The 24,751-nt window shown below is 42.0% G+C and overlaps 1 protein-coding gene across 3 annotated transcripts; it reads left to right on the top strand.

Annotated features, from left to right (window-relative positions):
• The first annotated feature begins 1,762 nt into the window (after positions 1-1,762).
• On the top strand, positions 1,763-24,333 carry MFGE8 (milk fat globule EGF and factor V/VIII domain containing). 3 transcript variants are annotated; one of them, XM_023496990.2, is made up of 10 exons: positions 1,763-2,007; positions 4,646-4,771; positions 5,302-5,445; positions 8,610-8,720; positions 9,300-9,481; positions 15,439-15,594; positions 16,327-16,471; positions 21,832-22,016; positions 22,690-22,845; positions 23,145-24,333. In XM_023496990.2, exons 1-10 carry the CDS (start codon positions 1,935-1,937, stop codon positions 23,286-23,288), a joined length of 1,422 nt encoding a protein of 473 aa, XP_023352758.1. In that variant the 5' UTR covers positions 1,763-1,934; the 3' UTR covers positions 23,289-24,333. The 3 variants fall into 3 exon arrangements, with proteins under 3 accessions (XP_023352758.1, XP_031811435.1, XP_031811434.1); XM_031955575.1 differs by lacking the exon at positions 4,646-4,771; XM_031955574.1 differs by lacking the exon at positions 8,610-8,720.
• Positions 24,334-24,751: the final 418 nt, after the last annotated feature.

The following is a 24,751-nucleotide window of genomic DNA, read 5'->3' as shown; positions in this document are numbered from 1 at the left end:
GGAAAGACTTCACATTCAATTGAGAATTATCAAACTTCCTCTAGACTTACTCATAAAATAGATCTTCTGGAAACTGTTGCAGATTTTTCTCCATTGAGAAAAATATGCTCGCTAAGAGAAAGCTTCTTACTGAAAAATAAAATCTCCTATTTTTGTCACTGTCTCTTGGGTTAGCAAATTCTTTTCGCTTCAGAACCTGAGGTCTGAGCAAAGGAATCGCATTCATTCATACATCTCAATACTATACTGTGAAGACTGATCCAGTGACACTAGCCTCCTTGCTGTTTCTTCCACAGAATACTCCCTCTTCAGACTCCATGAAATTTCACTGGCTGTCCCTCATCCGGAATGCTTTTCCTCTCTCTTTGTCTTCTGGCCATCTTACTTCCTTTATGTCCCAGATAAAATCTCACCTTCCACAAGAAGTCTTTTTCTGATACCCTTTAATGCTAATTTTTTTTTGTTGATCACCTCTAACTTATCATTTGCATTTTGTTTGTGCATATATGTGTGCATGTTGTCTCCTCTATTGAACAGTGAATTCCTTGTGAGATTAGGGATTGTTTTATTGTTTTGTTTCTTCTTCCTTTGTGTCCCTTGGCAAATAGGTGCTTAATAAATGCTATTAAGGACTAAATTTGGCTTGACTTTTTCAGGAAATAATTCTAAGCAAGTTTCCTACCACTTGTACTCGTATAGCTGACTTTTTGAAACTAAAAGCAGAACTTTATATTTATTACTGTTAAATTTCACCTTGCTAGTTTGGAATTAGCATTCTAGCCCATGTGACCTTTTAGAATCTTAATTCTTCTGTTTAACATATTAGCTAGATCCTCAGCTCTGTGTTATCCACAAATGTGAAAGAAGTGACTTATGACTTCCTCCAAGTCTGATAAAAACTTGTCAGCCTTGAGCCAACAACAGAGGCTCTACTTCTTTTCTTTCTCCAGTTATCTGAATTTTCTACATCTTGTAAGGACTAGTTTAATTCCTGTGTCCTCTGGGAAGCCTTCTTTGATCATCCCAAACCCACAGAACAATATCAAGTTTTTATGCTTTTCTTTGTCACTGTGAGCTTGCCCCAATGAAAATGTAAATTCCTTAAGGGATGAGACCAGATTTTATCTATCTCATTATTCTATATTGTATCTAACAAAGGGTTTTGCACATAGGAAGCACTCAGTAAGTCTATACCTATAGAGATATATTTATAACTAGATAAATAATAGATAAGGTATAGTAGAAAATTGGTACAAAATATTCATTTGAATTGGGGAAACTCCTGATGGGTCACACTCATCAGCAGTGAATCAACTGTCCAGGGTCCCCCTCTGTAGAAGGTTAGCACATCCTTTTCAAAATCTGCAATCTCTTCAGGACCCTCCTAGCAAGGACTTTTGTTTTGATTCATGGCCAGAACTGGGCAGCAGCAGATAGGGGATGGGCGTCCATGATGGGAATAGCAGATGATGTTGGTCCCAAGCAGGATTATCCGGCTGCATTTCTGTACTTGGACAACTTTTCCTCCGGGCTGACAGCACCTCTCAGATTGAGTGCCCCTCCTTCCTCACGACCCCTGCTTCTCCCTGAGTAGGGGAGCTTAGCTCAGCAGGAGCAGCACAAATGAGGCGTGCCCCCACCCTGCCCCCACAGCAGCAGTCAGTCCAGCCCCCCTAGCTGGCTGAGCCCATCCTAACAGCTCCCTCCAGTCCATTGGTCCATCCGGGGAGGAGGCGGGACCGGGGGCCCTATAATATTCAGGCTTAGCGTGCAGTAGGGGAGGGAGCAGCCCGTTGACTGACTCATTCCGTGGCTCCTGTCCCTGGAGGAGAAGTCAAAACACAAACAGGCTTCCAGAGCTTGCCGAGTCAGCTCAGCGGGGCCACAGCGCACAAGCCCAGGCAAGAGCTGCCTTCTCGGCTCCCGCAGATAGCATGCAGGGCCCCCGCCTCCTCCAGACACTTGGGAGACTCTTGCTCTCCCTGTCTGTGGTCTTGGCTGCTTCTGGTGAGTTGGAGTGTTCTCTTTTAACTTTTCCTCTGATTTCGGAAACGTTCTGAACTTCTGGATAGTTTGGAGACTCCCAAGGAAAACAGTTGCTACTTGGGGAGAGGGGAGTTGGGGGTTGGGGGGGGGGATAAGGGTGGAGCACTTGGCTGTTGATTTCCTCTTATCCGGTTGCTTTCTGGCCAGGACCCTTCTTCGCCATCCTATCTTAATTAGGGAGGACGGGGAGATTTATATGCTTGCAGTGGCCCTGCTTTTCGAGTCTGATTTTTCTTTTCCTAATGAGAAGTGATGGGCCGTGTAGGATCCCTCCCAATGTACATTTTTCTTAAGAGAAGAGTGACGCAAACTGTGTATGTTTCAGCTCTACCCCAACGTTTTCCATCTTCCCCATCCAGAACTCAGGACAGAGATGGGTCTGTTGTGATGAGGGCGCAGTTTAGCAGGGCATGATCCAGGGACTTGGCAGAGCAAGGAGTGAAGCCCAAGTGGAGGTCGGGAGTGGGGGAGGATCCCGAGTCGGGACTCTTAGGTAAAGAGTGGCTCAAGAAGTCACTGACTTGCTTCCTGGGTGACCTTCGCCAGTCCCACTCTTTTTTCAGAGTCCTATCAGCCTCCACTGCAAGAAGGATAAGAGGTTGTTTGGTTCCAGCTTTGCTGAGCAGACTTAGGCTCTTTTTCCTCATCTTTTTTTTTTTTTTTCTGCTGCTCCATTCTTTGGTTTTCCCAAAGCGTACTCTGCCCCTACTATGGATGAACCATATGTGATTGTATTTAGATGGTTAGAAGATTTATTTTCAACCCATTGTTTGGAAAGGTGTGCATAAAGAGGTGAGGAATTAAAGAGCTGGAAGAGGAAGAGGAAAAAGGAGACCGGAGTTCCATTTACCAGCGCATCCATTTCTTTCTGAGTGAAATAAATGGTGATGGGAGAGCTAGATGATGATAGTATCTAAAATTTGCAACGCATTTTACATACGCTTTTCTCATTTGTTCCTATTGACAATCTTGTGAGGAGAATGATATTTATCACTTCCACTTTACGGATGAGGACATCAAATCTGAGAAATTATGACTTGCTCAGTGTGCCTCAGTCACATCTAGTAGTAAATGGCTAAACCAGGAATCAAACTCAGGACTTCCTAGCCAATATGTCCTGCTTCTCAAGTGAGATGGGAGAGAGCTGAGTCTGGCTTCAGGCCAACCCTCTCTGAATTATGGGAAGGTCTCACGTTCTAGTTTGGGCCTCAGGGTCTAGGGAATAGAGATATAAGGGAAGCACTGGATGTTACAATACTTGTGAACAATTTTGGGGGGAGGGGAAGGCAGGAAGTAGATTGAAATTCTTGTTCTCTATTAGTCCCTCAGTGAAGATAACAACTGAATTTTTGATGGAGTTTTTGATCCTAGCGACTATCTTCCTCTAACTAATTTAGAATGAATGTAAGACCCTAAGAAATAAACCAAAAAGTCAGGAATTTTTGTGGCCTTGAGCCAATTACTTAAAAGAGATCTGAAAAGGAACTTTAGAGATCATCTAATCCAATTTTCTAATTTTATAAACATACAGAAATGACTTGAGTTGCTCAAGTCAGTTAGCTAGTTAGTGAGGTTTCGCTGCCACTCAAAAGGAGATGAAAAATTCTGATTAAGATGTGAGTCTTTCATAGAGTTTCACAGGTCAAGAGAATGAGACCTCGCTGTAGAATGCCCCCCTCTTCCTCTTTGCTAGACAAAGCAAGATCCTTTAGTTGATCTGCTAGGAAGAAAGGCCAGATCAAAAGCATTCTGTTTCCTTGTTAGCTATCTGGTTCAGGTATATACTAGAAATCTTTCTCTTTCACTTTCTTTACCTTATTAGTAAATGCCTTTGCCCTGGGGCTAAGGTACTTGAGGAACACCTGAGCTTGGGTTGGCCACACTGCCTTGGTATAAACAGTAAGGTTCTCTTTGGGTCACTCGCTACTAGTTTCTTTATAGTCTAGCCCATCTGCTACAGACTCAACCCTCTGGAGGGTCATGAAATGGGATTAACCTGCTATTTTAAGAACAATGACTAATAACTTGTTAACAGTTGACTTAAGTTCAGTGCCCTGTATGTCTGAGCTGGCAAAATTCTTTTTCTCCTCTAGGACCCTTGAAAATATGGAAGATCCCATCAACCTGAGATGGAGTGAATTTGGAAACATTTTGTAGAATTGTAGAATATTAGAACTAGAAGGGTCATTAAACATCATCTAGTCCAAATTGTTCCTTTCATTGCTGAAAAAACTCAGATCTAGAAAGGAGAAGGACCTGTTCTGAGCTTTTTTTTTTGCAAATTGAGGTTTCTTATTGCTAAGTCATTGTTTTGAATCTAGCTCCAACCTGAAATTTGTCCAGCTCTCCTAGTGGGTAAATTCATGTGAGCAGCCTCAAAGCAATACTTTATGAGTCTATGACATGTTAAAAAGCAATCATCAGGTAACTGTCTGGTAGACACCTTGAGTTATTAACTTGTAGGTGCAGAGCAAAGGGGAAGACTAGCAATAAGTCTGGGCTATGGAGAATCCCACTATACAGGAAATAGATTTCATGGAGGGTCTTGTTTCAAAACCACAGTTTAGGAAGTTCCTCTAACAGCCAGTTTTCATTCCAGGTGAGGATTGTGATCCCAGCCTGTGTCTGAATGGAGGTACCTGCCTGAATGGAAGCGAGAGCTCCACTTTCTACTGCCTCTGTCCTGATGGATTCACGGGGCAGAACTGCCAGGAGACTGAGCAAGGTATCCTGGCAAGGGTTAATTGGCTAGGTTTTTCCTGAATTCAGACCCAGTTTTTGAGAATTCTAGAGGGCAGGGCAGCTCCCTCAGCTTATTACTGGCATACTACCATTAGATTATAAGATTATTGAGGATGGAGACTGTTTTTTGCCTTTTGGTATCCTTGGTGCAAAGACAATGCATGCACATAGGAGATACTTTATGAATCTTAATTGATTCATTGATTTTGGGCCTGGCTTGATAGATACCTAGGTGGGGAAGGAGAGGTGACATTTGTTGTTCTTTCTGCTTGTAGCTGCTTCATTGAATGATCAGATTTCTTCCCTTAAGCCATGTTAGCATACACTCTGCTGACTTCATCTAATTCACACCAGACCTTTTTTCCTAGTGGGCTGGGGAATGCATTAGTCTTATTTTCTGGGCCAGGTGCTGAATGAAATACTTGAGGTGAGGGTGTGGAGGATCTTCTTAGGAAAAGTGTGCCTTTATTTCCATTTTTCCTTCAGTCTTCTGATTGTTCCTATTTTTTTTAGGTCCCTGCATCCCCAATCCTTGCCAGAACAATGGCCTGTGCCGAGTGGTGACCGAGTCCCGGCGAGGAGATGTCTTTGCCCAGTATGTCTGTGACTGTCCTGAAGGATATGAGGGCCCTCATTGCCAAAGAGCATCAGAGAGCAGTGAGTACCATCGGAGTTGCTAGGGGAGTGGGAAGGAACAAAGGGTATCCCTAAATGTAATGGCGATGATGCTGACCCAGGGTGGATTCTGGGCCCATCTTCCAGGGAGATGGAAGGAGCTTGGTTAGATTAACCAGTCTGGCAGTACAGAAAGAGGGGTCTTGTAAGCAAGTGTTTTTATAGTGTTACCAAGTGCCAGGCTAAGCACTGGGAATACAAAGAAAATCAAAAACCGGATTTGCCCTCAGGCAGCCCCCAATGTAATGGAGGAAACAGCATATAAATGGCAAGGTACAATGGCATATTAAATTAGAGGTAATCTTAGAGGGAAGCTGCTAATTTGGGGAGTGGGGTGTAAATTTAGACTGTCTTGAAAGAATCCAAGGAAGTCAGGATGTAGAGAAGAGGAGGAAAGTGGGGACAGTAACACTGTGCAGATATTTTAAAGGCTTTCTGTGGACCTGGTTAGTTCACCCATACTGTGGGTGACTTACTAGTTGAGTTTCTATATTTAACCAGGGTTCCCAATCAATTAAATCTTTTCTCTTTGAGGTAATTCTCCCATAGGCTTGATCCCTGTCTCTAGGCAGCAGGCCAATTCCTGTACCCAGGTGAGTTGCCCTGGAGACATATGAGGTCATTGGAAGGTCTGTAGAGGTCTCATCTAAAAAGAGATGGAGCCCAAGACCAAAACTTTGAATTAGGCTTAATTTTCTTGGATTTTTCCATTGAAGTCAGGAATGAAAACAAATGTTAAACTTTGCTGCATTCAAAGGGACCATAAGTCAAAGTTCCAAGCTTGGGACCCAAAGTAGGAAGTTGTAGCATCCTTGTCATGGGAACATTATAAAGGGAGAAGAAGACTGGGGGAATATATCTTTTTCCTTTTTTGATAGTGTTGGGATATACAGTCTTGTTTTAGACTATGGGCAAATTCTGTTGATGAGAACAATTATCTCCATAGTATCTTCTTTCCCACCTTAGTAAAAATATTCCCTCTTTAGTTTACCTTTTTAAAATAATAGTTTTTTATTTTCAAAATATATGCAAAGATAATTTTAAACATTCACCCTTGTAAAACTTTGTGTTCCAAATCTTTCTCCCTTCCTCCCCCCCTTCTCCTAAGACAACAACATAACTAATATATATTAAACATGTACAATTCTTCTATACATATTTACACATTTATCATGCTGTACAAAAAAAAAAAATTCCACTTTTAAATCTTGCAACCTTAGCCCTGGGATCCCTGGCTGACTGACACCAATCCTAGAGGTAACATAGAACCTGGAATATACCTTGGATTTCTTTCTTTTGGTAGTTGGGGAGATGCCTTCTGTGGACCTTATTTCCTAAGGAAGAAACCCTTTTCAATAAGATGACCATACAGAGAGAGCAATCTGGAAAACTTTATTTTTCTTCTTATGGGGAAAAGATAGGCTACAGAGCATTGATTAGGAGCTGAGGCTTCTCTACTCTGATTTGATACAGGATCCAGGATAGTCCTAAAAATGTTTAAAGAAGAAAATTTCACTGAATTTTTTTTTTTTTTTGGGGGGGGGGCAGAAGCTATTTACTGAAGCCTAGAAGGGCCCTGGATTTAAAGGTTTGAGTTCAAATCTTACCTTTGCCAATTATTTAGTTCATGTGACCTTTGGCAAATCACTTAACTTCTGACCCTCATTTGTAAAATCAGTCTCTTAGACCCCTAAGGTCTCACCATCTCTTAATCCTGTGATTCTATTCAGGTTGTCAGTTTTGTAGATAAGATAGGAGATTGGCTTCTGATTCCTATTGTCTCCTCCCCTGAGGAAGATATGATAGTGGAGTACAACCTTTGCTGGGAGTTCCTGGCATGTTTCTAATCATGAAAATCCCTATTCATTCCTGAGTCTGAGGATTTCCCAGAGGAAGTGGTTTTGGTGGAAGCACTTAGAGATAGAGAATAATGAGCTGCTGCACAAGCAGTGACTTGTAAGGTCCTAATGGAGTTTCCTCAGCAATCCTGCTTATCTATTCTCCTTTTTCTGTTGTGTACTTTTGGGGATGGGCTAAAGCATGAAGGCTCATCTAGTTGTATTCCTCTAGGGCCTTCCATGAAAACTGGAGGGATTCTTTCTCATTGAGGAAGAAGGCAAAAATGATACCATAAAAAGAATGTTAGATTTGGAAGCAGTAAATGTAGGTTCTTAGTTCTAAAATTTTTGGTTTCTGTGACTTTTGGTAAAGGATACTTCATCTCCTCTGAGTCCCAGTTCCTCATCTGGAAAATGAGAAAGATAGTGACTAAGTAACCTCTTATGAATCCCTTCTGGTTCTAAATCTATAATCCTATGAACCAAAAACATCCAGGCTCTAATTTGGCAATAGTTTAGGGTACAATGAGGCATATATTTAAGATATTATCTTTTTAATTCCGGGAGATAATCTACCTCACAGTTCTTATTTCCATTCTAAGTGACAACTTAGTTTCATGGTACTGTAGATCTAGAATAGGGTGGGCCTTGAGGTTTATTTTGGGAATCAAAGTTCCTACATTAACTTGGAAGTCATCTCACATTTGGGTATGTAGAATGGATACTATCCAATTGGCATCCTTCCCAATGTTGATTTATTTTGTTCTAATTTAGGTGAAGCCTAGTAGGGAAACTTCTAGAGGCTTGAAAGAGAACAAAATTTTCACAGTGGAAAATGATAAATATGTTTTAAAAATATTTAATATTACATGTTCATGGATATCTAACTTTTTTCTTCAAAGTTCCCCATTCTCAACCAGGTTAAGTTGGATTTTCATATCATAATATAGGAAAACAGATTGGGCTCAAAAACGGTTTCTAATCAGTGGAGGAGGCAGCTAGATGGAACAATGGATAGAGTCCTGGGCCTGGAATCAGGAAAACTCATCATCATGAGTTCAAATCCAGCTTCAGATACTTACCTGGGAGTCATTTAACCCTGTTTGCCTGTTTCCTCATCTGTAAAATGAATTGGAGGAGGAAAAGGCAAACTATTCCAGGATCTTTGACAAGGAAAACCCAAACAGGGTCCTGAAGAGTCAAACACAACTGAAATGACTGAACAAGTCAATGGAGGAAGACCCAACTTTGTGGGAAGTAGAGCTGAGTCCATTCTGTTCTCTTCTCCCAACCTGTATTCCTGAGCAGTGAATGAGTGCAGCACACAGCCATGCAAGAACGGTGGTACCTGCTTTGACCAGGAAGAAGGCTACATCTGCAAATGTCCTTCCCCGTTCATGGGAAAGTCTTGCCAGTCCCGTAAGTGCTTGACTGGCATCCATCTCTTTTGTCCCAGTTATTTTTCCTGTCCTTCAGTCTTAAACCCTTCTTTATCCTGAAGGAAGAGTTAGGTAGGTGTCTGTGAGCCTAGGGCCTAGAAAGGAGTGTGAATTCAGCTAGAATAGGAATGGGGGTTTGGGGGTGGTGAGTAAACTGAGTGAAAATGGTTTTTCTCAGTTATTTCCCCCTTTTGGCCTTCACAGACCCCTACCCATTATTTTCCTAATATTGTTCTTCCTTGTTGAAATGTCTTCTCTTCAGCTTTCCTGATCAGTCTCTTTCACTTCAGATTTATACTACTTCCTAGAGGCCGTATCTAATTACTTCCACCCAATCCCAATTGGTTATGTCATTTATTTGGTGTCCTGTTCCTACTTATAAATTAACCTGCACTATTTTATATGTTTTTATATTGTCATATGTGTGTGTATGTATATACCTCTTCACCTTGATTGTTCTTTCATGTAGGAAAGGGAAAATGTTTTATGTTCCTGGTCCATTGTCCCATTCAGCTTCTTAAGGACTTCCTGATTGACTGTTTGTTTTTTCTCCTCTCAGGCTGCAACATGCCCCTGGGCATGGAGGGAGGTGCCATTGCTGATTTCCAGATTTCAGCCTCATCTGTACATTACAGCTTTCTGGGGATGCAGCGTTGGGGGCCAGAGCTGGCCCGGCTTAATGCTAAAGGGATTGTCAATGCCTGGACTGCCAGCAACTATGACAAGAACCCCTGGATACAGGTGCTGGGGAATAGTGGGGATCCTGGGCAGTCATTAGTTGGGCACGGGGCCAGTGCCAGAAATGAGGGAAAGAAGTATGATAAAAAATTGGCATTATAAAAATGGAAGTCAGAAGCTTTTGCCAGTGCTTCTTTGCACATTTAGGGAACTTTTAACAGGGAACTCTTGCCTTGGGAATCTAAAGCAGGAATTATTTTCTACAATTTAGAGGAGATGTATTTAAGAAAGCATCTAATGTGTACCAGGAACTGGGCTTAGAGGTAGTGATAACATGAATGAAATAAGAATCTAGCACACACTTTCAAGGATCTTGCAATCTTATTTGGAGAGGGGGAAAGAGTTGAAATAATTTACAAAGAACTTCAGTATTAGGCAGGATGTAGCTAAAAGAGCAATCCGAAATATGTTTTTAGAAATAGGAAGAAGAGATTTTTTTTTTGAGGGGGGTGGTGTATTGTGTTAGAATTAGAAAGGACTTCACCAAGGAGGCGAGATCTTTTAAAAAAAAGGAAAGAATTTTAGCAGAATAGGAGTATACATTCTAGATCTAGAATATTTTAAGATCAAAGATGTTAATGTAAAAGAATGCTGGACAACAGTGAGGATGGCAAACAGGCCACGCTGACTAGAATGTGTACTATATCAAAGGGAATAATGTGAAATAAAGCAGAAAATGTAGGTTGGGGTCAGATTATGTTAACTTTGAATGTTAATAAAAGGAATTTCTACTTTATTTGGTAAGCAATAGGAAAACACTGAAAAGTTTTTTTGTTTAGAGGAATGACATTAGGAAAAATAAACAAGTAACGTGGAAGATGGATTGGAGAAAGGATAGATTGAAGTTGGAAACAATAGAGTAGTAGTGATAGGAGCAAAAGGAAAGAACAGATGTTAGAAAAGCCACAGAAACAGAATTGATAGATTTGGCAGTTGATTAGATGTGGGGGATGTTTTTGAGTTTGAGTCCTAGGACAATGGTAGTGCAATCGACAGAAATGGAGATGGTTGGAAGAGCAGCAGGTTTTCAAGGTGGAGGAAGAGGGGCAAAAGATGATTGGTCCAATTCTGAGCTTGTTGAATTTACTGTTGATATAACCATAATATGCCAATACAGCAAATTCAGCAATGATTAATGTCACAATGTTAGAGGTCTGGTGAGAGATCAGGGCTGGAAATAAGCATCTTTATAAAGGTGGTAACTGAGCTCAAAGAACTGGATTATTGAGTAAAGTGTTGAAAAGAAGAACAATGACAAAACTTCAGGAGACATTCATGACTGAGAAGTGGGTTGAAGATGAGGAGTAAAGGAAACAAGAAAGGAATTAGACATAGGAATTCAACCATAGCAGTGCAGTGTCATGGAATCCAAGAAAGGAAGACATCATGGAGGGGCTAAAATCAGTGTAAAATACTATAATGAGATAAAGAAGATTAAAGATTTAAAGCCCATTGACTTTGATGATAAGAAGGTTACCAGTGACCTTGGAGTACTTTTTGTGCAATGTTCAATACAGAGTACTTTCTGTACAATGTTAGGATAGTTCCAGATCAGAATGTGAACTAATTTTTCTTGAAGTTCAGTACTGAAAGGGAGGAGAATCATAGGATTATGGCTTAAGAGGGCGGCAGGCTCAAGAAAGAGTGTTTTGTTTTAGGCCGAGTATGTGTATAGACTATATGGGAAGAAGTCAGTGAAGAAGGAGAGATTAAAGATGCTGAAATAGGAGCAATTTATAAAACTAGATTATTGAAGTTATTGGAAAAACTAGATTCAAAAATTAGCCATTTTGACTATTATAACTATCCAAATTAACTACAAAGGATGTATGAAGGAAGATGCTGCCTGAATCTAAAGATGCAGTTATATATCCTGATTGTTTTATTTTTGTCTTTATATCACTAAGACATAGAATAATGCCATGAACAGAGTAGGTGCTTAATGTTTGGTCAACCAAATACAAAGAAGTTTTGGGGTCAACATTGCGTCTCATACAATCTCTTCTCCTTCCCTTTAATCTTAGGAAGAATTAGTTCTCCTTTTGTATTCTTTTTAAAATTTATTTTATTTTTAATTCAGGGAATAAAACAAGTATTTCTATAACATAGATAATAAAAGGATAATTGCCCAGGAAACAATGCCTTCTTCCAAGTACTTACATGCTACTAGGAGAAATGACTGTTTTACAGATAAGTAAATATAATAATATTTTGAAGAGGGAGAGCATGAACTTAGTAAAATAGGGAAGTCTTCATGACAGAAGCAGTTGAGAAAGAGGAGGATTCTGAGAGGAAGAGATTCTGATGAGATATTTTCTAGGCTTCAGGGGCTGTATATGCAAAATGTATAAATTTGAAAGATGGAATGTTAACTTTGGGGAAATGACTAGCAATTCAGTATGGCTGTCACATAGCTTGTGTGCAAGTGTATCAAATGAAATAATATTGGAAAGGCAAGTGGGAGTCAAAAGGCAACTGGGAAGACCCCTTAAAGCTGTGTTTATCTTTTATTGTAGAATCAATAGAAAGGCACAGAATGCTTTTTGGGCTGGGGAGTGACATGATCACACCTTTTGTAGTGTAGGAAGATTATGGCCCTAATATTCTCAATAAAGTAGAATACAATGGCATCTGCTCAGAATAAAGGGTGATTGTGGTGGATCTGGGGACTAGAGGACTAAAACGATGATTTGAAACACCATAATAGACAATATAAGAGTCACTAAAAAGATTGTGGTACATCAGTTAGAGCCTGATTGAGGTTATTAGATACTAATTATTTTCATGATTTCTTCTGTCATTGTTTAGGAGTAAGATAAAAGAGATAATGCTTAAAATTAGCAAGATGGAAATGATGGGGAATTCAAGTGTGGAGGAGAATGTATGATTAACCTGGTTGACAATATGGGATGGAAGTGAGACCAAAATGGGCTTGATAAACTGGCACAATAAGTCAAAATTCTGGATTTGTATGCAATTTGATGATTCACTTCCTCAAATTGATCATCCACTTTGTGTAAAGAACTATTCTAGGCTCTGGGAGAGATAAAGTTTTCATAGGGAAACTCCTGCCTTTTATGAAGTTCATAGTCTGCTTGAGCTTTTGAAAGCTATATCTAACTATAAGACAAACTAATAGAAAAGTGGATTTGAGAGGGTCAGAAAAGTTCGCCTGCTTGAAATTGTGGGGCTAGTAGATATGAAAGATTTGGACTATCCAGGAAGGCTTTGGGGGAGGGTATGACAATCTCTAGAGGAAGGAGGCTGCTTATTTATGGCTTAGGGAACACTGAACAAAATATGGAGGTAGGAATGAGAAAGCTGTATCCAGGAGAATTTAGAATAGTTAATTTTTACTGGGTTATAAGATATATGGAGGGAGAGTATGAGATGTGACCAGAAAGGTAGAGTGGTACCATTTTTGGAGGGCCTAGTATTAGGGAACCACTGCAGATTTTTGAACAGAAGAGAAAGATAAAACTAAATCTATGGATACCAAAAATTATTCTGGTAGTTGTAAGAAGGATGGATAAGAGTGGAAGTGAACAGTGGAATCAAAGAAGACTATTAGGAAATTATTACAGTGTTCGTGAGTAGCTAGCTGATGCTGTGGATAAAATACTGGGCTTGGAATCAGGAAGACTTATCTTCATCAATTCAAACCCAGTCTCAGACACTTATGACCCTGGGCAAGTCCCTTAACCCCGTTTGGCTGTTTCCTTATTATAAAATAAGCGGGAGAAGGAAATGGCAAATCACTCTAGTATCTTTGCCAAGAAAATTCCCAAATGGAGTCACAGGGTTACAACTTTAGTAGTATTCCAAGAGGATAATAGTGAAAATCTGTAGGGGGGTGGTGATGATAGGAATAGAGAAGCAGGAACAGGTGCAAGAGATATTTTAAAGGTGGACTTACCAGAACCAGAACTTGGTAACCGATTGGATATAATAAGGCTAGGAGACAAGAGAGTCTAAAATTACAATAGTTGGAGATAGATTAATAGAAATAGTAAAGTCAAAAGAAGGAGCAGCTTCAGAGGAAAAATCAATAAGACTTTTTAAACTTTAGGTACTATTTGGGCATTTAGAGGAAAATATGTGGGAGTAGTTAGAATGATAGGTCTGGCACTTGGAAGAAAGGTCAAGGGCTAGAGATATAAAAGTTGTGTGTATAAATATGATAGCTAAAGCTGTAAGAGTGAATGAGATTGCCAAGAGAGGCAAGAAGGCTAAGGACTGTAAGTTGGAGAATTTTCTACTGTCAAGGGTTAGGGAGAGGAGCTATCAAATGAGAGGAAGTAATGGAGAGGTATAGGAAGGACCAGTTAAGTGTAGCTCTGGGATCTGAAACCAGATTGTAAAGAATAAAGAAAAGAGTAGGTTCTGAGGGAGTTTGAGGGCTTATGTGTAGAGTGACATTTTTTGTTTTTTTCAAGTTTGGAAGCAAAAGGAAGGAAAGATAGAATTGTATTTGGGTTGTGTAGGATTAAGGGAAAACTATTTTAAGTATGGACATACCTGAAAATGTGGGCAGATGACTAAGAACCAGTGTTGACACAGAGATTGAAAGTGTGTGAAACCTGTATATAACCTATATCAGATTGCCTGCTGTCTTGGGTAAAGAGACAGGGAGGGATGGAGGGAGAAAATTTTGGAATTCAAGATCTTATAAAACAATGTTAAAAACTATCTTTACATGTAATTGGAAAAAATAAAATGCTATTTGCAAAGAAAGAAAGGAAATGGTTGAGAGAAAGGGACAGTTACTGGAATAAGGGGCTTAGAGGAGGTGTGAGGGGATATGATCAAGGTCAAAGACAAGGAAAGAGAGAATGGATAATGATGTGGAGATCTCAAAGTCATCAATGAAGTAGGAGGGCAAATTAACTGCACATGGTTTACAGTTTGGGATTGAGGACAGAGGGAAAGATTTGGAAAAATTGCTGTGGAGATTGAGGGATGGAGGCAATTAGAGTCCCATAGGGAGAACCCCACTGAGATTATACCATTAATCTGGGTAAAATCAGTTCACTGTCATGACCTTTTGGCTAGCAAGGCTCAGTATTTTAGAATTAGGAGCAGAGAATTTGCACAATGGAGGTTATCCAGGGTTGAGTCTGAGAGTGACAGGTTGAAATGTTGTGGGGGTGGTGGTGAGGCATTCCAGGGAAGTGGTTAGTGAATCATCAAAATGATAGGCCACTGGAATAAGGCTGAATATGGAAACATGTGAAGTCATATAGAGAGATATTAAGAGAAAAAGGATGAGTCAAGGGACCAGTGGCCAGAGTGAGGGTAAAAAGCAAATATATTGTGAACCTAATGGGAGGGGAAGACTAGATTCTATTTGGGGTAGAGTGGGAGTGTTAGAGTTCATAATTTTGAATTTTCACCAGTTTTAAATGATTCTGAGATCTCAGATAGAAGCAACCCTGTGAAAGTCTGAGGTAGAACAGAGATGGAGCTTAGTTCAAGAAACTGAGTTCTAATGTTAGAATGATCAGCAGTGTTATTGTTAAAGCATGGAAAAGAGAATGGATGGGGTATAGACTTCAAGGTATTACTTACTTCATTGAGGAATGGGAACGTGTTCTAGAGATCTGCAGAGGTAACCAGTGGAATGCTTGGGGTTGATCCTGTGAGGAAATTTGGGACAAATATCCAGAGTTCTGGAAAGTGGTCTGTAATAAATGGGTTTCATCCAGTAGACTTTACATGGAGAGCCTGATAAAATCTCACAAATTGAGGTTTCTACGAGTGGGGTAGGGTGATGAGTGAGGCAAGTAGAGCTTGCGGAGTCTAGTTGTATGTCTTTGCTAATGTATTATTGCCTAGCATAATTGGGATTCCCTTGCAGCAGAGGAGAGTATGTGATGGCATGCCAGGAAATAGGGTTTTAGGCCAGAAGAACCTTTATTGAAAATTCCCCTGAAACTCAGAATTCTCTGATCTATCCTCAGGTGAACCTTTTGCGGAAGATGAGAATTACAGGCATTATGACACAGGGTGCCAGCCGGACAGGCAGTGCTGAATATCTGCGCACCTTCAAAGTGGCGTATAGCAATGATGGACAAGTTTTTGAATTCATCCAGGATCCAAATCTACACAGGGACCAGGTAAGAAACAGACTGGTGCAGGAGGATGGAAGGAAGAGAGACAGGTTAGACTGAAGGATGATGATCATTAGTGTGGAGCAGCACACAGGACTGTACATAAGAAGGTGATGGTTTGGAGGCTTATATTGATAATATAATGAACATAATGAGGCATAATGGACTCCTGAAGGAGGAGGAGGAGGATATAATGAAGATACAAGGTAAACAGGTGTCTAAGATGGGATTCCCATCCCATCTGGGATTAGAAGATCCCAGTATGGGATTCAAATGTTTTTAGGGAACATCTTTAAGATGGCACCTGTTCTGTACCCCCAGAAACTACTTTAAAAATATTTTGTACTTAATTTTCTATGTCCATATTATTTCCTTCCTTAGAATATAAGTTTTTAAAGGGTGTGGACTGTTTTACTTTTGTAATTATATCCTCAGCTCCCAGAACAATGCCTAGCACATAGACATGATTACATGCATTTGGAAAGACTCAGGCTGACCCTGAAATATATATTTGAGGACTGTTGTGATATAACTGAGAGATGTGTGTGTATATAAACATGGAAAAACTGCTTGGGAGTTCCAGAAAAGTACAAAGAACATGAAAATGAATACTAGTATCAGGATTATTGTGGGGTCTGGACCTTAGGTGTCATTCACAATCCACTGACTCCATGAAGTTTCCCTCTTAGGAATAATCCTGCACTCCTTACCTGACTCATTTCATTCCTATTGTGCCAGGTCTTTGTGGGGAACATAGACAACAATGGCCAGAAAACCAACGTTTTTGATCCCCCTCTGGTGGCCCAGTATGTGCGGATTGCTCCTGTAGTCTGTCGTAGGGCCTGTACTCTCCGGTTTGAGCTTTTTGGTTGTGAAGTGGAAGGTGAGTCACTGGAGAAGGTGGGGAGTGGGAGTTGGGAGAGCAAAATATGTTGTGAATTTACTTCCTTTTTTCCCCTTGGTAATTAGTGCTAAAAAAAAAAATAGAGGAAGGACTCTAGACTACTGGATAGATTTCTTCCATGGAAGGTTTATGGAAAGGCATGGACAAGAAATGCGTTGGAAAAGAAAATATGAAGGCTTGTGTTGCTATTTGCATGATTGGAGAAAGTCTGTGGGAAAGTTCTCATATCTATTTTTAAGTAGAATGAGTCTGGATTAGGCAAAGAGACTTTGGATGTCAGCTATCGGGATGGGGATTTCCACACTCTTAGAATAGGCAGCTGGTGACACGGTGGATGGAGCCTTGGGATTCAGAGTCTGACCTCGGATGCTTAATAGCTGTGTGACCCTGGGTAAGTCAATTAGCCTCTGTCTGCCTCAGTTTCCTTATTTGTAAAAATGGGAAAACATTTGCTATACTGATCACTCTTGATTGACTTACAAGAGGTCCCAGGTCAAGGCCCACTGGGTCATTGGGCCCTGATTGGGTCAAAGTGAATGTAAATAGCAGGTGTTTCTGTTTTGGTTAGAAATCCTGTGGGTCTTGCCCTCCCAGATTTGTGTATGTGTGTGTGTGGGTGTCTGTCTGTCTGTGTGATATATATATATATTTGTGTGTATAAATGTTTATATATTTATAAATATATAATATATATATATACATACATAGACTAGTTAGAAAAGGTTATTCTCTGCCTCATTGCTTACCTATACTTAATCACTTATTGGGCATTGCTCAGTCAAACTGACACCTGTTAGACTTTAAATTAAAAAGGTCATGGTCTTTTACAGCATCAGGGCTATCTCCAGTTGTCCTGATCTATAGCTTGCCATTGGACCCAGATGACTATGGAGGAGAAAGTGAGGCTGGTGGCTTTGCACAACTTTCTCTGGTTTAAATCCAGTTCACTTGTAAGACATGGTATCACCTCCCTGAGAAGGACAAACAACTACAAAAATGGAGGTGATAACAGCACCTACTTTCCAGGGTTGTTAAAAGGATTAAATAAGATTTGTAAAGCACTTTGCAGATGTCATGGTACTGTATAATTGTGCTGGATCTGAAGTCAGGAAGACTTAACCTCCTAAGTTCCAATATAGCCTCACACACTTAGTTTTTTCAAATGGAGTCACAAAGAATAGGGAATGATTAAAACAAATGAACATTAATTATACCTGTGGAATCATAGGAAGGCCTACAGACCTTTGCCCTAAAGATCAGGGGTATAACCTAATCCAAAGAATTGACCCCCTACTTGATGGCACTCTTAAGAGAAGAATTTCTAGGAATTCTGAATTATTTTTGGTCAATTTTTTTTTTCTCTTTATGGAAGCAAACCAAGGGCCAGTTTGTAAGTGGAAATCTAGAATGCCCTCTAAGGACTAGTGGACACGCAACAATTTGGATGTACCCTTGTTTTCTGTTTTTCTCATATCCTTATTTTGGTTCTCTATGATTCCATTTTCTTAGGGGGTTCATTGCTTAAAATAATGTGAGACAAGACATGGTTGCTATATTCTTATTCTTCATCTTTTTTTTGGAAAGGTGAGTGTAGATCTTAAGGGTGTGAGATGTACAGTTCATTTTGTTTTGATGTATTTATGGTAGAGCAAATCAATATTCTTGAGGGAATTAGAGAATCTTAGAATTAGAAAGACTTTTTACAAGTCATCTAGTCCAGTGGTCCCCAAATTATTTTGATCCCAGGACTCTTTTACAAATTTTAAAAATAATTGAGTACTTCAGAGAACTTATGTCTTTTGATATTTGTCTTACTGGAAATTGAAACTGATAAAAATTTAAATATTTTCCCAATTATATGAAAAACAATATTTAATATTCATTAAAAAATTTTTAAGTTCCAAATTCTTTCCTTCCTTGAGATGGTTACCAATTTGATATGTTATATCTTAAAGTACTTATTGTTAATTCATGAAAATGACAGTAATCTAAAATGACAGTAATAAAACATGTTAATAGAACATATGGAAATAACTTTTTTAAAACAAAGTAGAAGAGTGGCATTATTTTACATATTTTTATAAATATATTTAATATCTGGCTTAATAGAAGACAAGTGGATTTTCATATTTACTTCTACATTCAATCTGTCATGCTATGTTTTGGTTGAAATATATGGAAAAAATTTGGTTTTCCATAGATGTGTAATTGAAGGAGAGGAATATTTTAATATGCAAATAATGGTCTAGTATTATAATTGTGTGAGATAGTGCGACCCTTGATCAAAAATGACTACTCAGAGATTATTCAAAATGAAGATTAAAAGTTTTATTAGCATCTCACCAGAAGTGGGTGGTCTGTTCCCTGACTGTTCAAAGAAAAGAGGCCGATGATTACAGAGTTAGAAGTGATTAAATAGTAGACTATGGGAGTCCATGACCCCCTTCCCTTATCGGGATAATTTTCACTGCCTGCTCAATGCTTGCTCAAGTGGAGGTAGCAATGGTTTGCTAAATTCTAGTCATGCCAATATAGTTGACTTATTGCAGGTGTTTGCCTAAATTTATTGTGGTTGGCTTTTTACAATGTTTGCTCATGCTTGCTTGAGCTGATATGAGCACTCTTGTAATGTTTGTACAAAGAATTTCTTCTTCTCATAACTTTAGGTTATAGGTTCACTCTATCTTAGTTAATGATTTTATGAGAAACCATATAATCCCTCACAATTAGGAGATTTATTTAGAGGTAAGTAATCGATTAAGCCTGAGGGGTTAAAGGTTTCTAAAATAACTAAGGAGACTTGTTTTTTTCTTTATTTTATTTTAACTTTTTATTGACAGAACCCATGCCAGGGTAATTTTTTACAACATTATCCCTTGCACTCACTTCTGTTCTGATTTTTCCCCTCCCTCTCTCCACCCTCTCCCCCAGATGGCAGGCAGTATCATACATGTAAAACATGTTAACCTTAGATACAATACATGTGTGCAGAACCGAACAGTTAGGAGACTTGGTTTACCTCAGGCTTTTCTCAATCAACAAACAGAGATAGCCAGTTTGGAGGATTCTGGAATATCTCCAGACCATTAAATAGTCAGGTTCTTCTCTAAGCAGATGAGTAACGGTTAAAGGGCAACAATTAACTCCCTCCATCCTCGTTTCTTTCTAGAATTCACCTCCAAGCTAGAATAAATCATTGTCCTCCCTTGGTGGACACACTGACACCTTATGGCCACAAATAGAACTGCAGTCTGTTCCCTGATCTGTTGGGAAGCCTTTGCCTAACACTAGGCTTCTTTCCATACAATGAAGTCACTATTGCTGTTATTCCTTTCCTCCTTCTTGTCTGGGATATATCTTCTTTTTTTATTATTATTATAACTTTTTATTGACAGAACCCATGCCAGGGTAATTTTTTACAACATTATCCCTTGCACTCACTTCTGTTCCGATTTTTCCCCTCCCTCCCTCCACCCCCTCCCCCAGATGGCAAGCAGTCCTATATATGTTGAATATGTCACAGTATATCCTAGATACAATATATGTGTGCAGAACCGAACAGTTCTCTTGTTGCACAGGGAGAATTGGATTCAGAAGGTAGAAATAACCCGGGAAGAAGAACAAAAATGCAAACAGTTTACATTCATTTCCCAGAGTTCTTTCTTTGGGTGTAGCTGCTTTTGTCCAGCATTGATCAATTGAAACTGAGTTAGGTCTCTTTGTCAAAGAAATGGGATATATCTTCTTGACCAACTCTTTATTTTCCTTTCCCCTTTCACTCCTCTACTACTCATTCCTGGGTTTGAATCTTGTGACCCACAAATTCTAGCTGTTTGATTTAACGAGCCTCAGTTTTTTAAATTTTTAAATGAAAATAATTAAGTTCAGTTTGATAAACATTATTAAACACTTACCATTTCCAGACACCGTGCAAAGCCCTAGGGATAGAAAAAAGAAGCAAAAGACAATCCTTACTCTCAAGAAGCTTACAATCTATTGGAGGTAGACGACATACAAACAAATATTTACAAAGGAAGTCAAATTGAGAATAAATAGGAAATAATTAAAGAGCAAAAGCTGTCTTTTAATTGTAGGTATTATAATGCTCTGGGATTGATAATAGTTCATAATTACTTGCCTCTTTATTTATCTAACATTTACTGAAGGGGCAGTTGCTATTTTAGTCTTTGGGGACTCAGAAAGGAACACATAAAATTCCTTTCTTTGAGATTTTTATAGTCCAATAGGATAGGATGAAAGGTACAAGCAATATCAGTAAGAGCCAGTATGGGACAAATGCTACATAACAGGTACGTGGAGGTGTAGGAGCTTGGGTAAAGAAAGGATTACTTCCTGCAAGGAGATCTGGGAAGCATTATGCCTTTCAGCCTGTGTGCCAAAGCCTAGCATTAGAACAAGCCTAGATAGAGGGGTTAAGAAAATATAGCATGAGCAAAAACACAAGATCACAAGACAGCTAATTTGATTAGCTTGGAGTTCACAGAGCAAGTAATGGCGGTGAAGGTTGGAGAGATACATAGAGCCTAACGGAGAGGACATGGACATGCATCTGTAGAGATCATGGCATGGCTGCCTCAAGGCTAATAGTGTATTGAAACATTAATTCTTCTACAATTACCTCTGGTCAGATTCCATTTGGAATTCAGATTTCCCTTCTACAAGTCACAGTTGAATCCATCAATAAGCATTTTTTAAAAGAAATTATAATAGAGGGAAGAAATAGACAAACTGGAAATCATCCAAGAAGAGATCACTGGAAGATAGTAGGGAAGACTAGATTTGGGAGTTATTATCAGGAAATGATGGTATTAATCTTTAAAGAAAATAATGTGTAAAGAGAGAGCAGAGGACTTTGTTCAGACACCCACACTTGGCCAGCGAAGGAATGAAGAATTAGTGAAGGAGAGAGCAGTCAGGAAAGTGGAAGGAAAACCTGGTTTTCTATACAGGGCCAGGTCACAGAAGCTGAGAAGAGTTTCAAGTGGTGATCAGCACCATCAGATGTGGTCAAGAACTGAGAAAAGGCCACTGGACTTGGTGGTTAAATCATCGGTGGCTTTGCAAAGCACTGTTTGTGTACAGTGGCGGATGTAAGGAAGGTTGGAAAGAAACCACATGATGGTGTTGAGGTAAATGGGAAACCACGAGGTTTGGTTGAGAAAATGAGGGAAATGTGACGGTAGCGACTGCTTTTCCTAATGGCTCACTGCCCCTCCCTTCCCTAGAGCGAGCTGGTGCCATCCCCCAGGCCTCTCTCCCCCTGCCCTCCCCAAGCTCAGGGTGCCGCTGTTGGGTCACACCCTGTATTCACTTTGCAGGTTGTTCCGAGCCTCTGGGGATGAAGTCTGAGATCATCCCTGACAGCAAGATCACCGCCTCTAGCACCTTCAAGACTTTTGGCCTGGATGCTTTTAGCTGGCACCCCTATTATGCTCGATTGGACAAACAAGGCAAATTCAATGCCTGGACGGCTCAGAGCAAGGAGGACACCGAGTGGCTGCAGGTTGGTCCTAATCTCTCTCTGACTTCCTGAGTCCTCTCATTGAACTGGCTGGAAATAATTTAGAACCTTCTCTCTTTTCCTCAAGGAATGAGCTCCCCGCTGGTTCTGTTGACTTTCCTGCAGTTATTGTCTGACTTTGGAAGGCGGGGCATTTCAGAAAAACCAAACTAAAACACAACACAGTGACTTTTGGTTTGCCTTTCCTTGCTTTCTATCTCCTTTCTTCCCTTCTCCCTCCCTGGGTACTGTAGGCCTGAGGGAGAAAGGAGGACTCCCGTGCTAAACCTTCCAGCATCTCCAAGAAGAAGGAACACTCCCAAAAGAGAGAGAGCCCGGCTCCTGGTTACCGCCGCTTGCCTCCTCCCGGGGTGGGGGGCAGGTCCTGCCTTTTGCCTCCTTTTGCCTCTCTAGCACTGTCACATAGTTCCCCTCACCCCACAGAGGGAGCCTTTGCAGTGGCCCGTCTCACACGCGGCTCCCCGGAGCTTGCAGAGCTCAAGAAAACCCCTTAAATCATGTAGCCTGACCCCGGTTTATCAGGGAATGAATAATTTGCCAAGGTCACATGGGCAGGGAGGGACAGAGAGGGATTTGAACCCAGGACCCCGGATCCAATTCCCGTGTTTTGCCACGTTTGCTGGCAGAGAGACGTCTTTGGTTGTTTTTCCTGCAGATCGACTTGGGCACCCCGAAGAAGGTCACGGGCGTCATCACTCAAGGAGCCCGCGACTTTGGTAATATCCAGTATGTGTCGGCGTACAAAGTGGCCTACAGCAACGACGGGAAATCCTGGACCGTGTACAGGGACAGCCGGACAAACAGCAACAAGGTTTGTCTTCCGGGGTCGTGGGTCAGAGGGAAGCGGGTCAGAACCGCGCCCCTCCCCCCCGCACTTCCCTCCCCTCCCCCGCACCCCGCTGTGGGGGCAGGGGCCCGTGGTGACGTCTGGCCGGAGTTAGAAAACTTGCTCCTTTCTAGAGGGAGGAGGAGAGTGTGAGTGTGAGTGTGAGTGTGAGTGGGGGGAGGGTTGTGTGTGTCACCACCCGGGCCGCGGATCCCGGAGCCGGAGGAGGGGAGAGCCCCCCGAGCTAGGCCCAGCTGTTCACCGCCCGCTTTTCGCCCCCACAGGTCTTTTTAGGAAATTCTGACAACTACTCCCACCAGAAGAACATGTTTAAGACCCCTTTCTACTCGCGCTTCGTCCGGATCCTGCCGGTGGCCTGGCACGGGCGCATCACGCTGAGGGTGGAGCTGCTGGGCTGTGAGGAGTAGCGCCCCCTCCGCGGGGGCGGGGGGCCGCAGCCGGTGGGAGGTCCCGGGCCCGGCCTTCTTCCCGCCCTCCCCTGCCCCCCGCCGCGCCTCCGCCCACGTGTCCCCGCCTCCGCACCGGCCCGGCGCGCGGGAGGCTCGCCGCCTGATTGTAGTGGGAGTGGGGGGTGGGGGTGGGAGGGGCTTCGGGGCCCCTTGTTCTTCCTGTGGGGGCCGGCTTGGCGACCCTCCCCCTCACGCTCACGCTGCTGTGGCCCCCACAGCTGTTGCACACTGGGGATTGGAGTCTGTAACTCCTACGTGGGGGATTATTCCAGATTTACTAAGTTTCAATCACTTTCAGAAATCTCAAAGAGTTCTGCATAGAGGGGGTATGATTGGTCTGTAAAAAGTTTTTGTTTCTGTGTGTGGGAATGGACAATACGTACAAGTACACGTAGAAGTCGTACGGTTTGTGTGTAATAAATTGCCGTGGAGAATGGGGGAGCGCGCGCGTGCGTGTGCGCGCGTGCGTGTGCGCGCGTGCGTGTGCGCGCGTGCGTGTGCGCGCGTGCGTGTGCGCGCGTGCGTGTGCGCGCGTGCGTGTGCGCGCGTGCGTGTGCGCGCGTGCGCGCTTTGTTTCCCCCACCTACCTTTCTCTTTACCCTCCAAGGCTGGCTTTTAGAGCCAGAAACGTCGGGAGAGCTGACGGTAGAAAGGCCCCCTTTCCCTCCGAGGTCCCACCCTCCTCCCTGCCCTCCTTCCCCCGGCTCTCACGGGGAAGTTTGCCCGCAGCGACTTTCTGGGCTGACAACCCCCAGCGGGGCTCGGGCCTCTCCTCTCTGCCACTTGGGCGCTCTGAGTGACGGGAGCGGGGAGCTTCCACAGGCCCGCGACTGCCTCCATCCCTTTGTCTCCCACAGACTCTCGGGCCTCTGCTCTGATTCTCAGGAGAAGGGGATGTTTAAAAAAAATCTCCAGAAGGAGCTGGGGTTGAGTGGGGACGTCGCTGTAGTAGGGCTCAGGAAAAGAGTCGGAGAACTAGCACTCGGAGCCAAAGGATTAGTCTGTTACCCTAAAAAAGCTGATCGGGAAGGGCCAGGTGGATGCAGGGACTGAGGCCTCCCCTTCCCCCCGTGATGCAACACGGGGTGGGTGATTTCTACAATACATTTATACTGACCGACTCCTCCACTTTCTGGTGCCGGGTCTCCGGGGAAGGGCGGGGTCCGGAGCGGCTCTCCGCCATCTGCTGCCTTGGGTGGGAGGGAGGAGGGAATCGCCCCCTCCCACGAACCAGCGCCTTGCGGGGACCGCAGGTTCTGCCACTTTTGTTCTCTGGGCAGCTGCCCTCCCCTGCCTCACCCCCGCCCCAGCACTCACCTGCCTCTCTTGGGCCAGGCACTGTGGGCACTAGAGACCCAACCACAAAAGCCCTAGCTCAGCTTCTATGGGGGAGCTACGTAGGGAAAGGCCCAAGTACTTAA

Source organism: Sarcophilus harrisii, chromosome 2, assembly GCF_902635505.1.
Source record: "Sarcophilus harrisii chromosome 2, mSarHar1.11, whole genome shotgun sequence".
NCBI lineage: Eukaryota > Metazoa > Chordata > Mammalia > Dasyuromorphia > Dasyuridae > Sarcophilus > Sarcophilus harrisii.
This window is presented reverse-complemented; position numbering and strand designations above follow the sequence as displayed.

Excerpts from the sequence above, each read along its gene's own strand:
- MFGE8 (XM_023496990.2), top strand. The coding sequence starts at position 1,935 with ATGCAGGGCCCCCGCCTCCTCCAGACACTTGGGAGACTCTTGCTCTCC. Across the intron at positions 4,772-5,301 it reads CTGCCAGGAGACTGAGCAAG|GTCCCTGCATCCCCAATCCT; the intron begins GTATCCTGGCAA and ends TATTTTTTTTAG. Across the intron at positions 9,482-15,438 it reads ACAAGAACCCCTGGATACAG|GTGAACCTTTTGCGGAAGAT; the intron begins GTGCTGGGGAAT and ends ATCTATCCTCAG.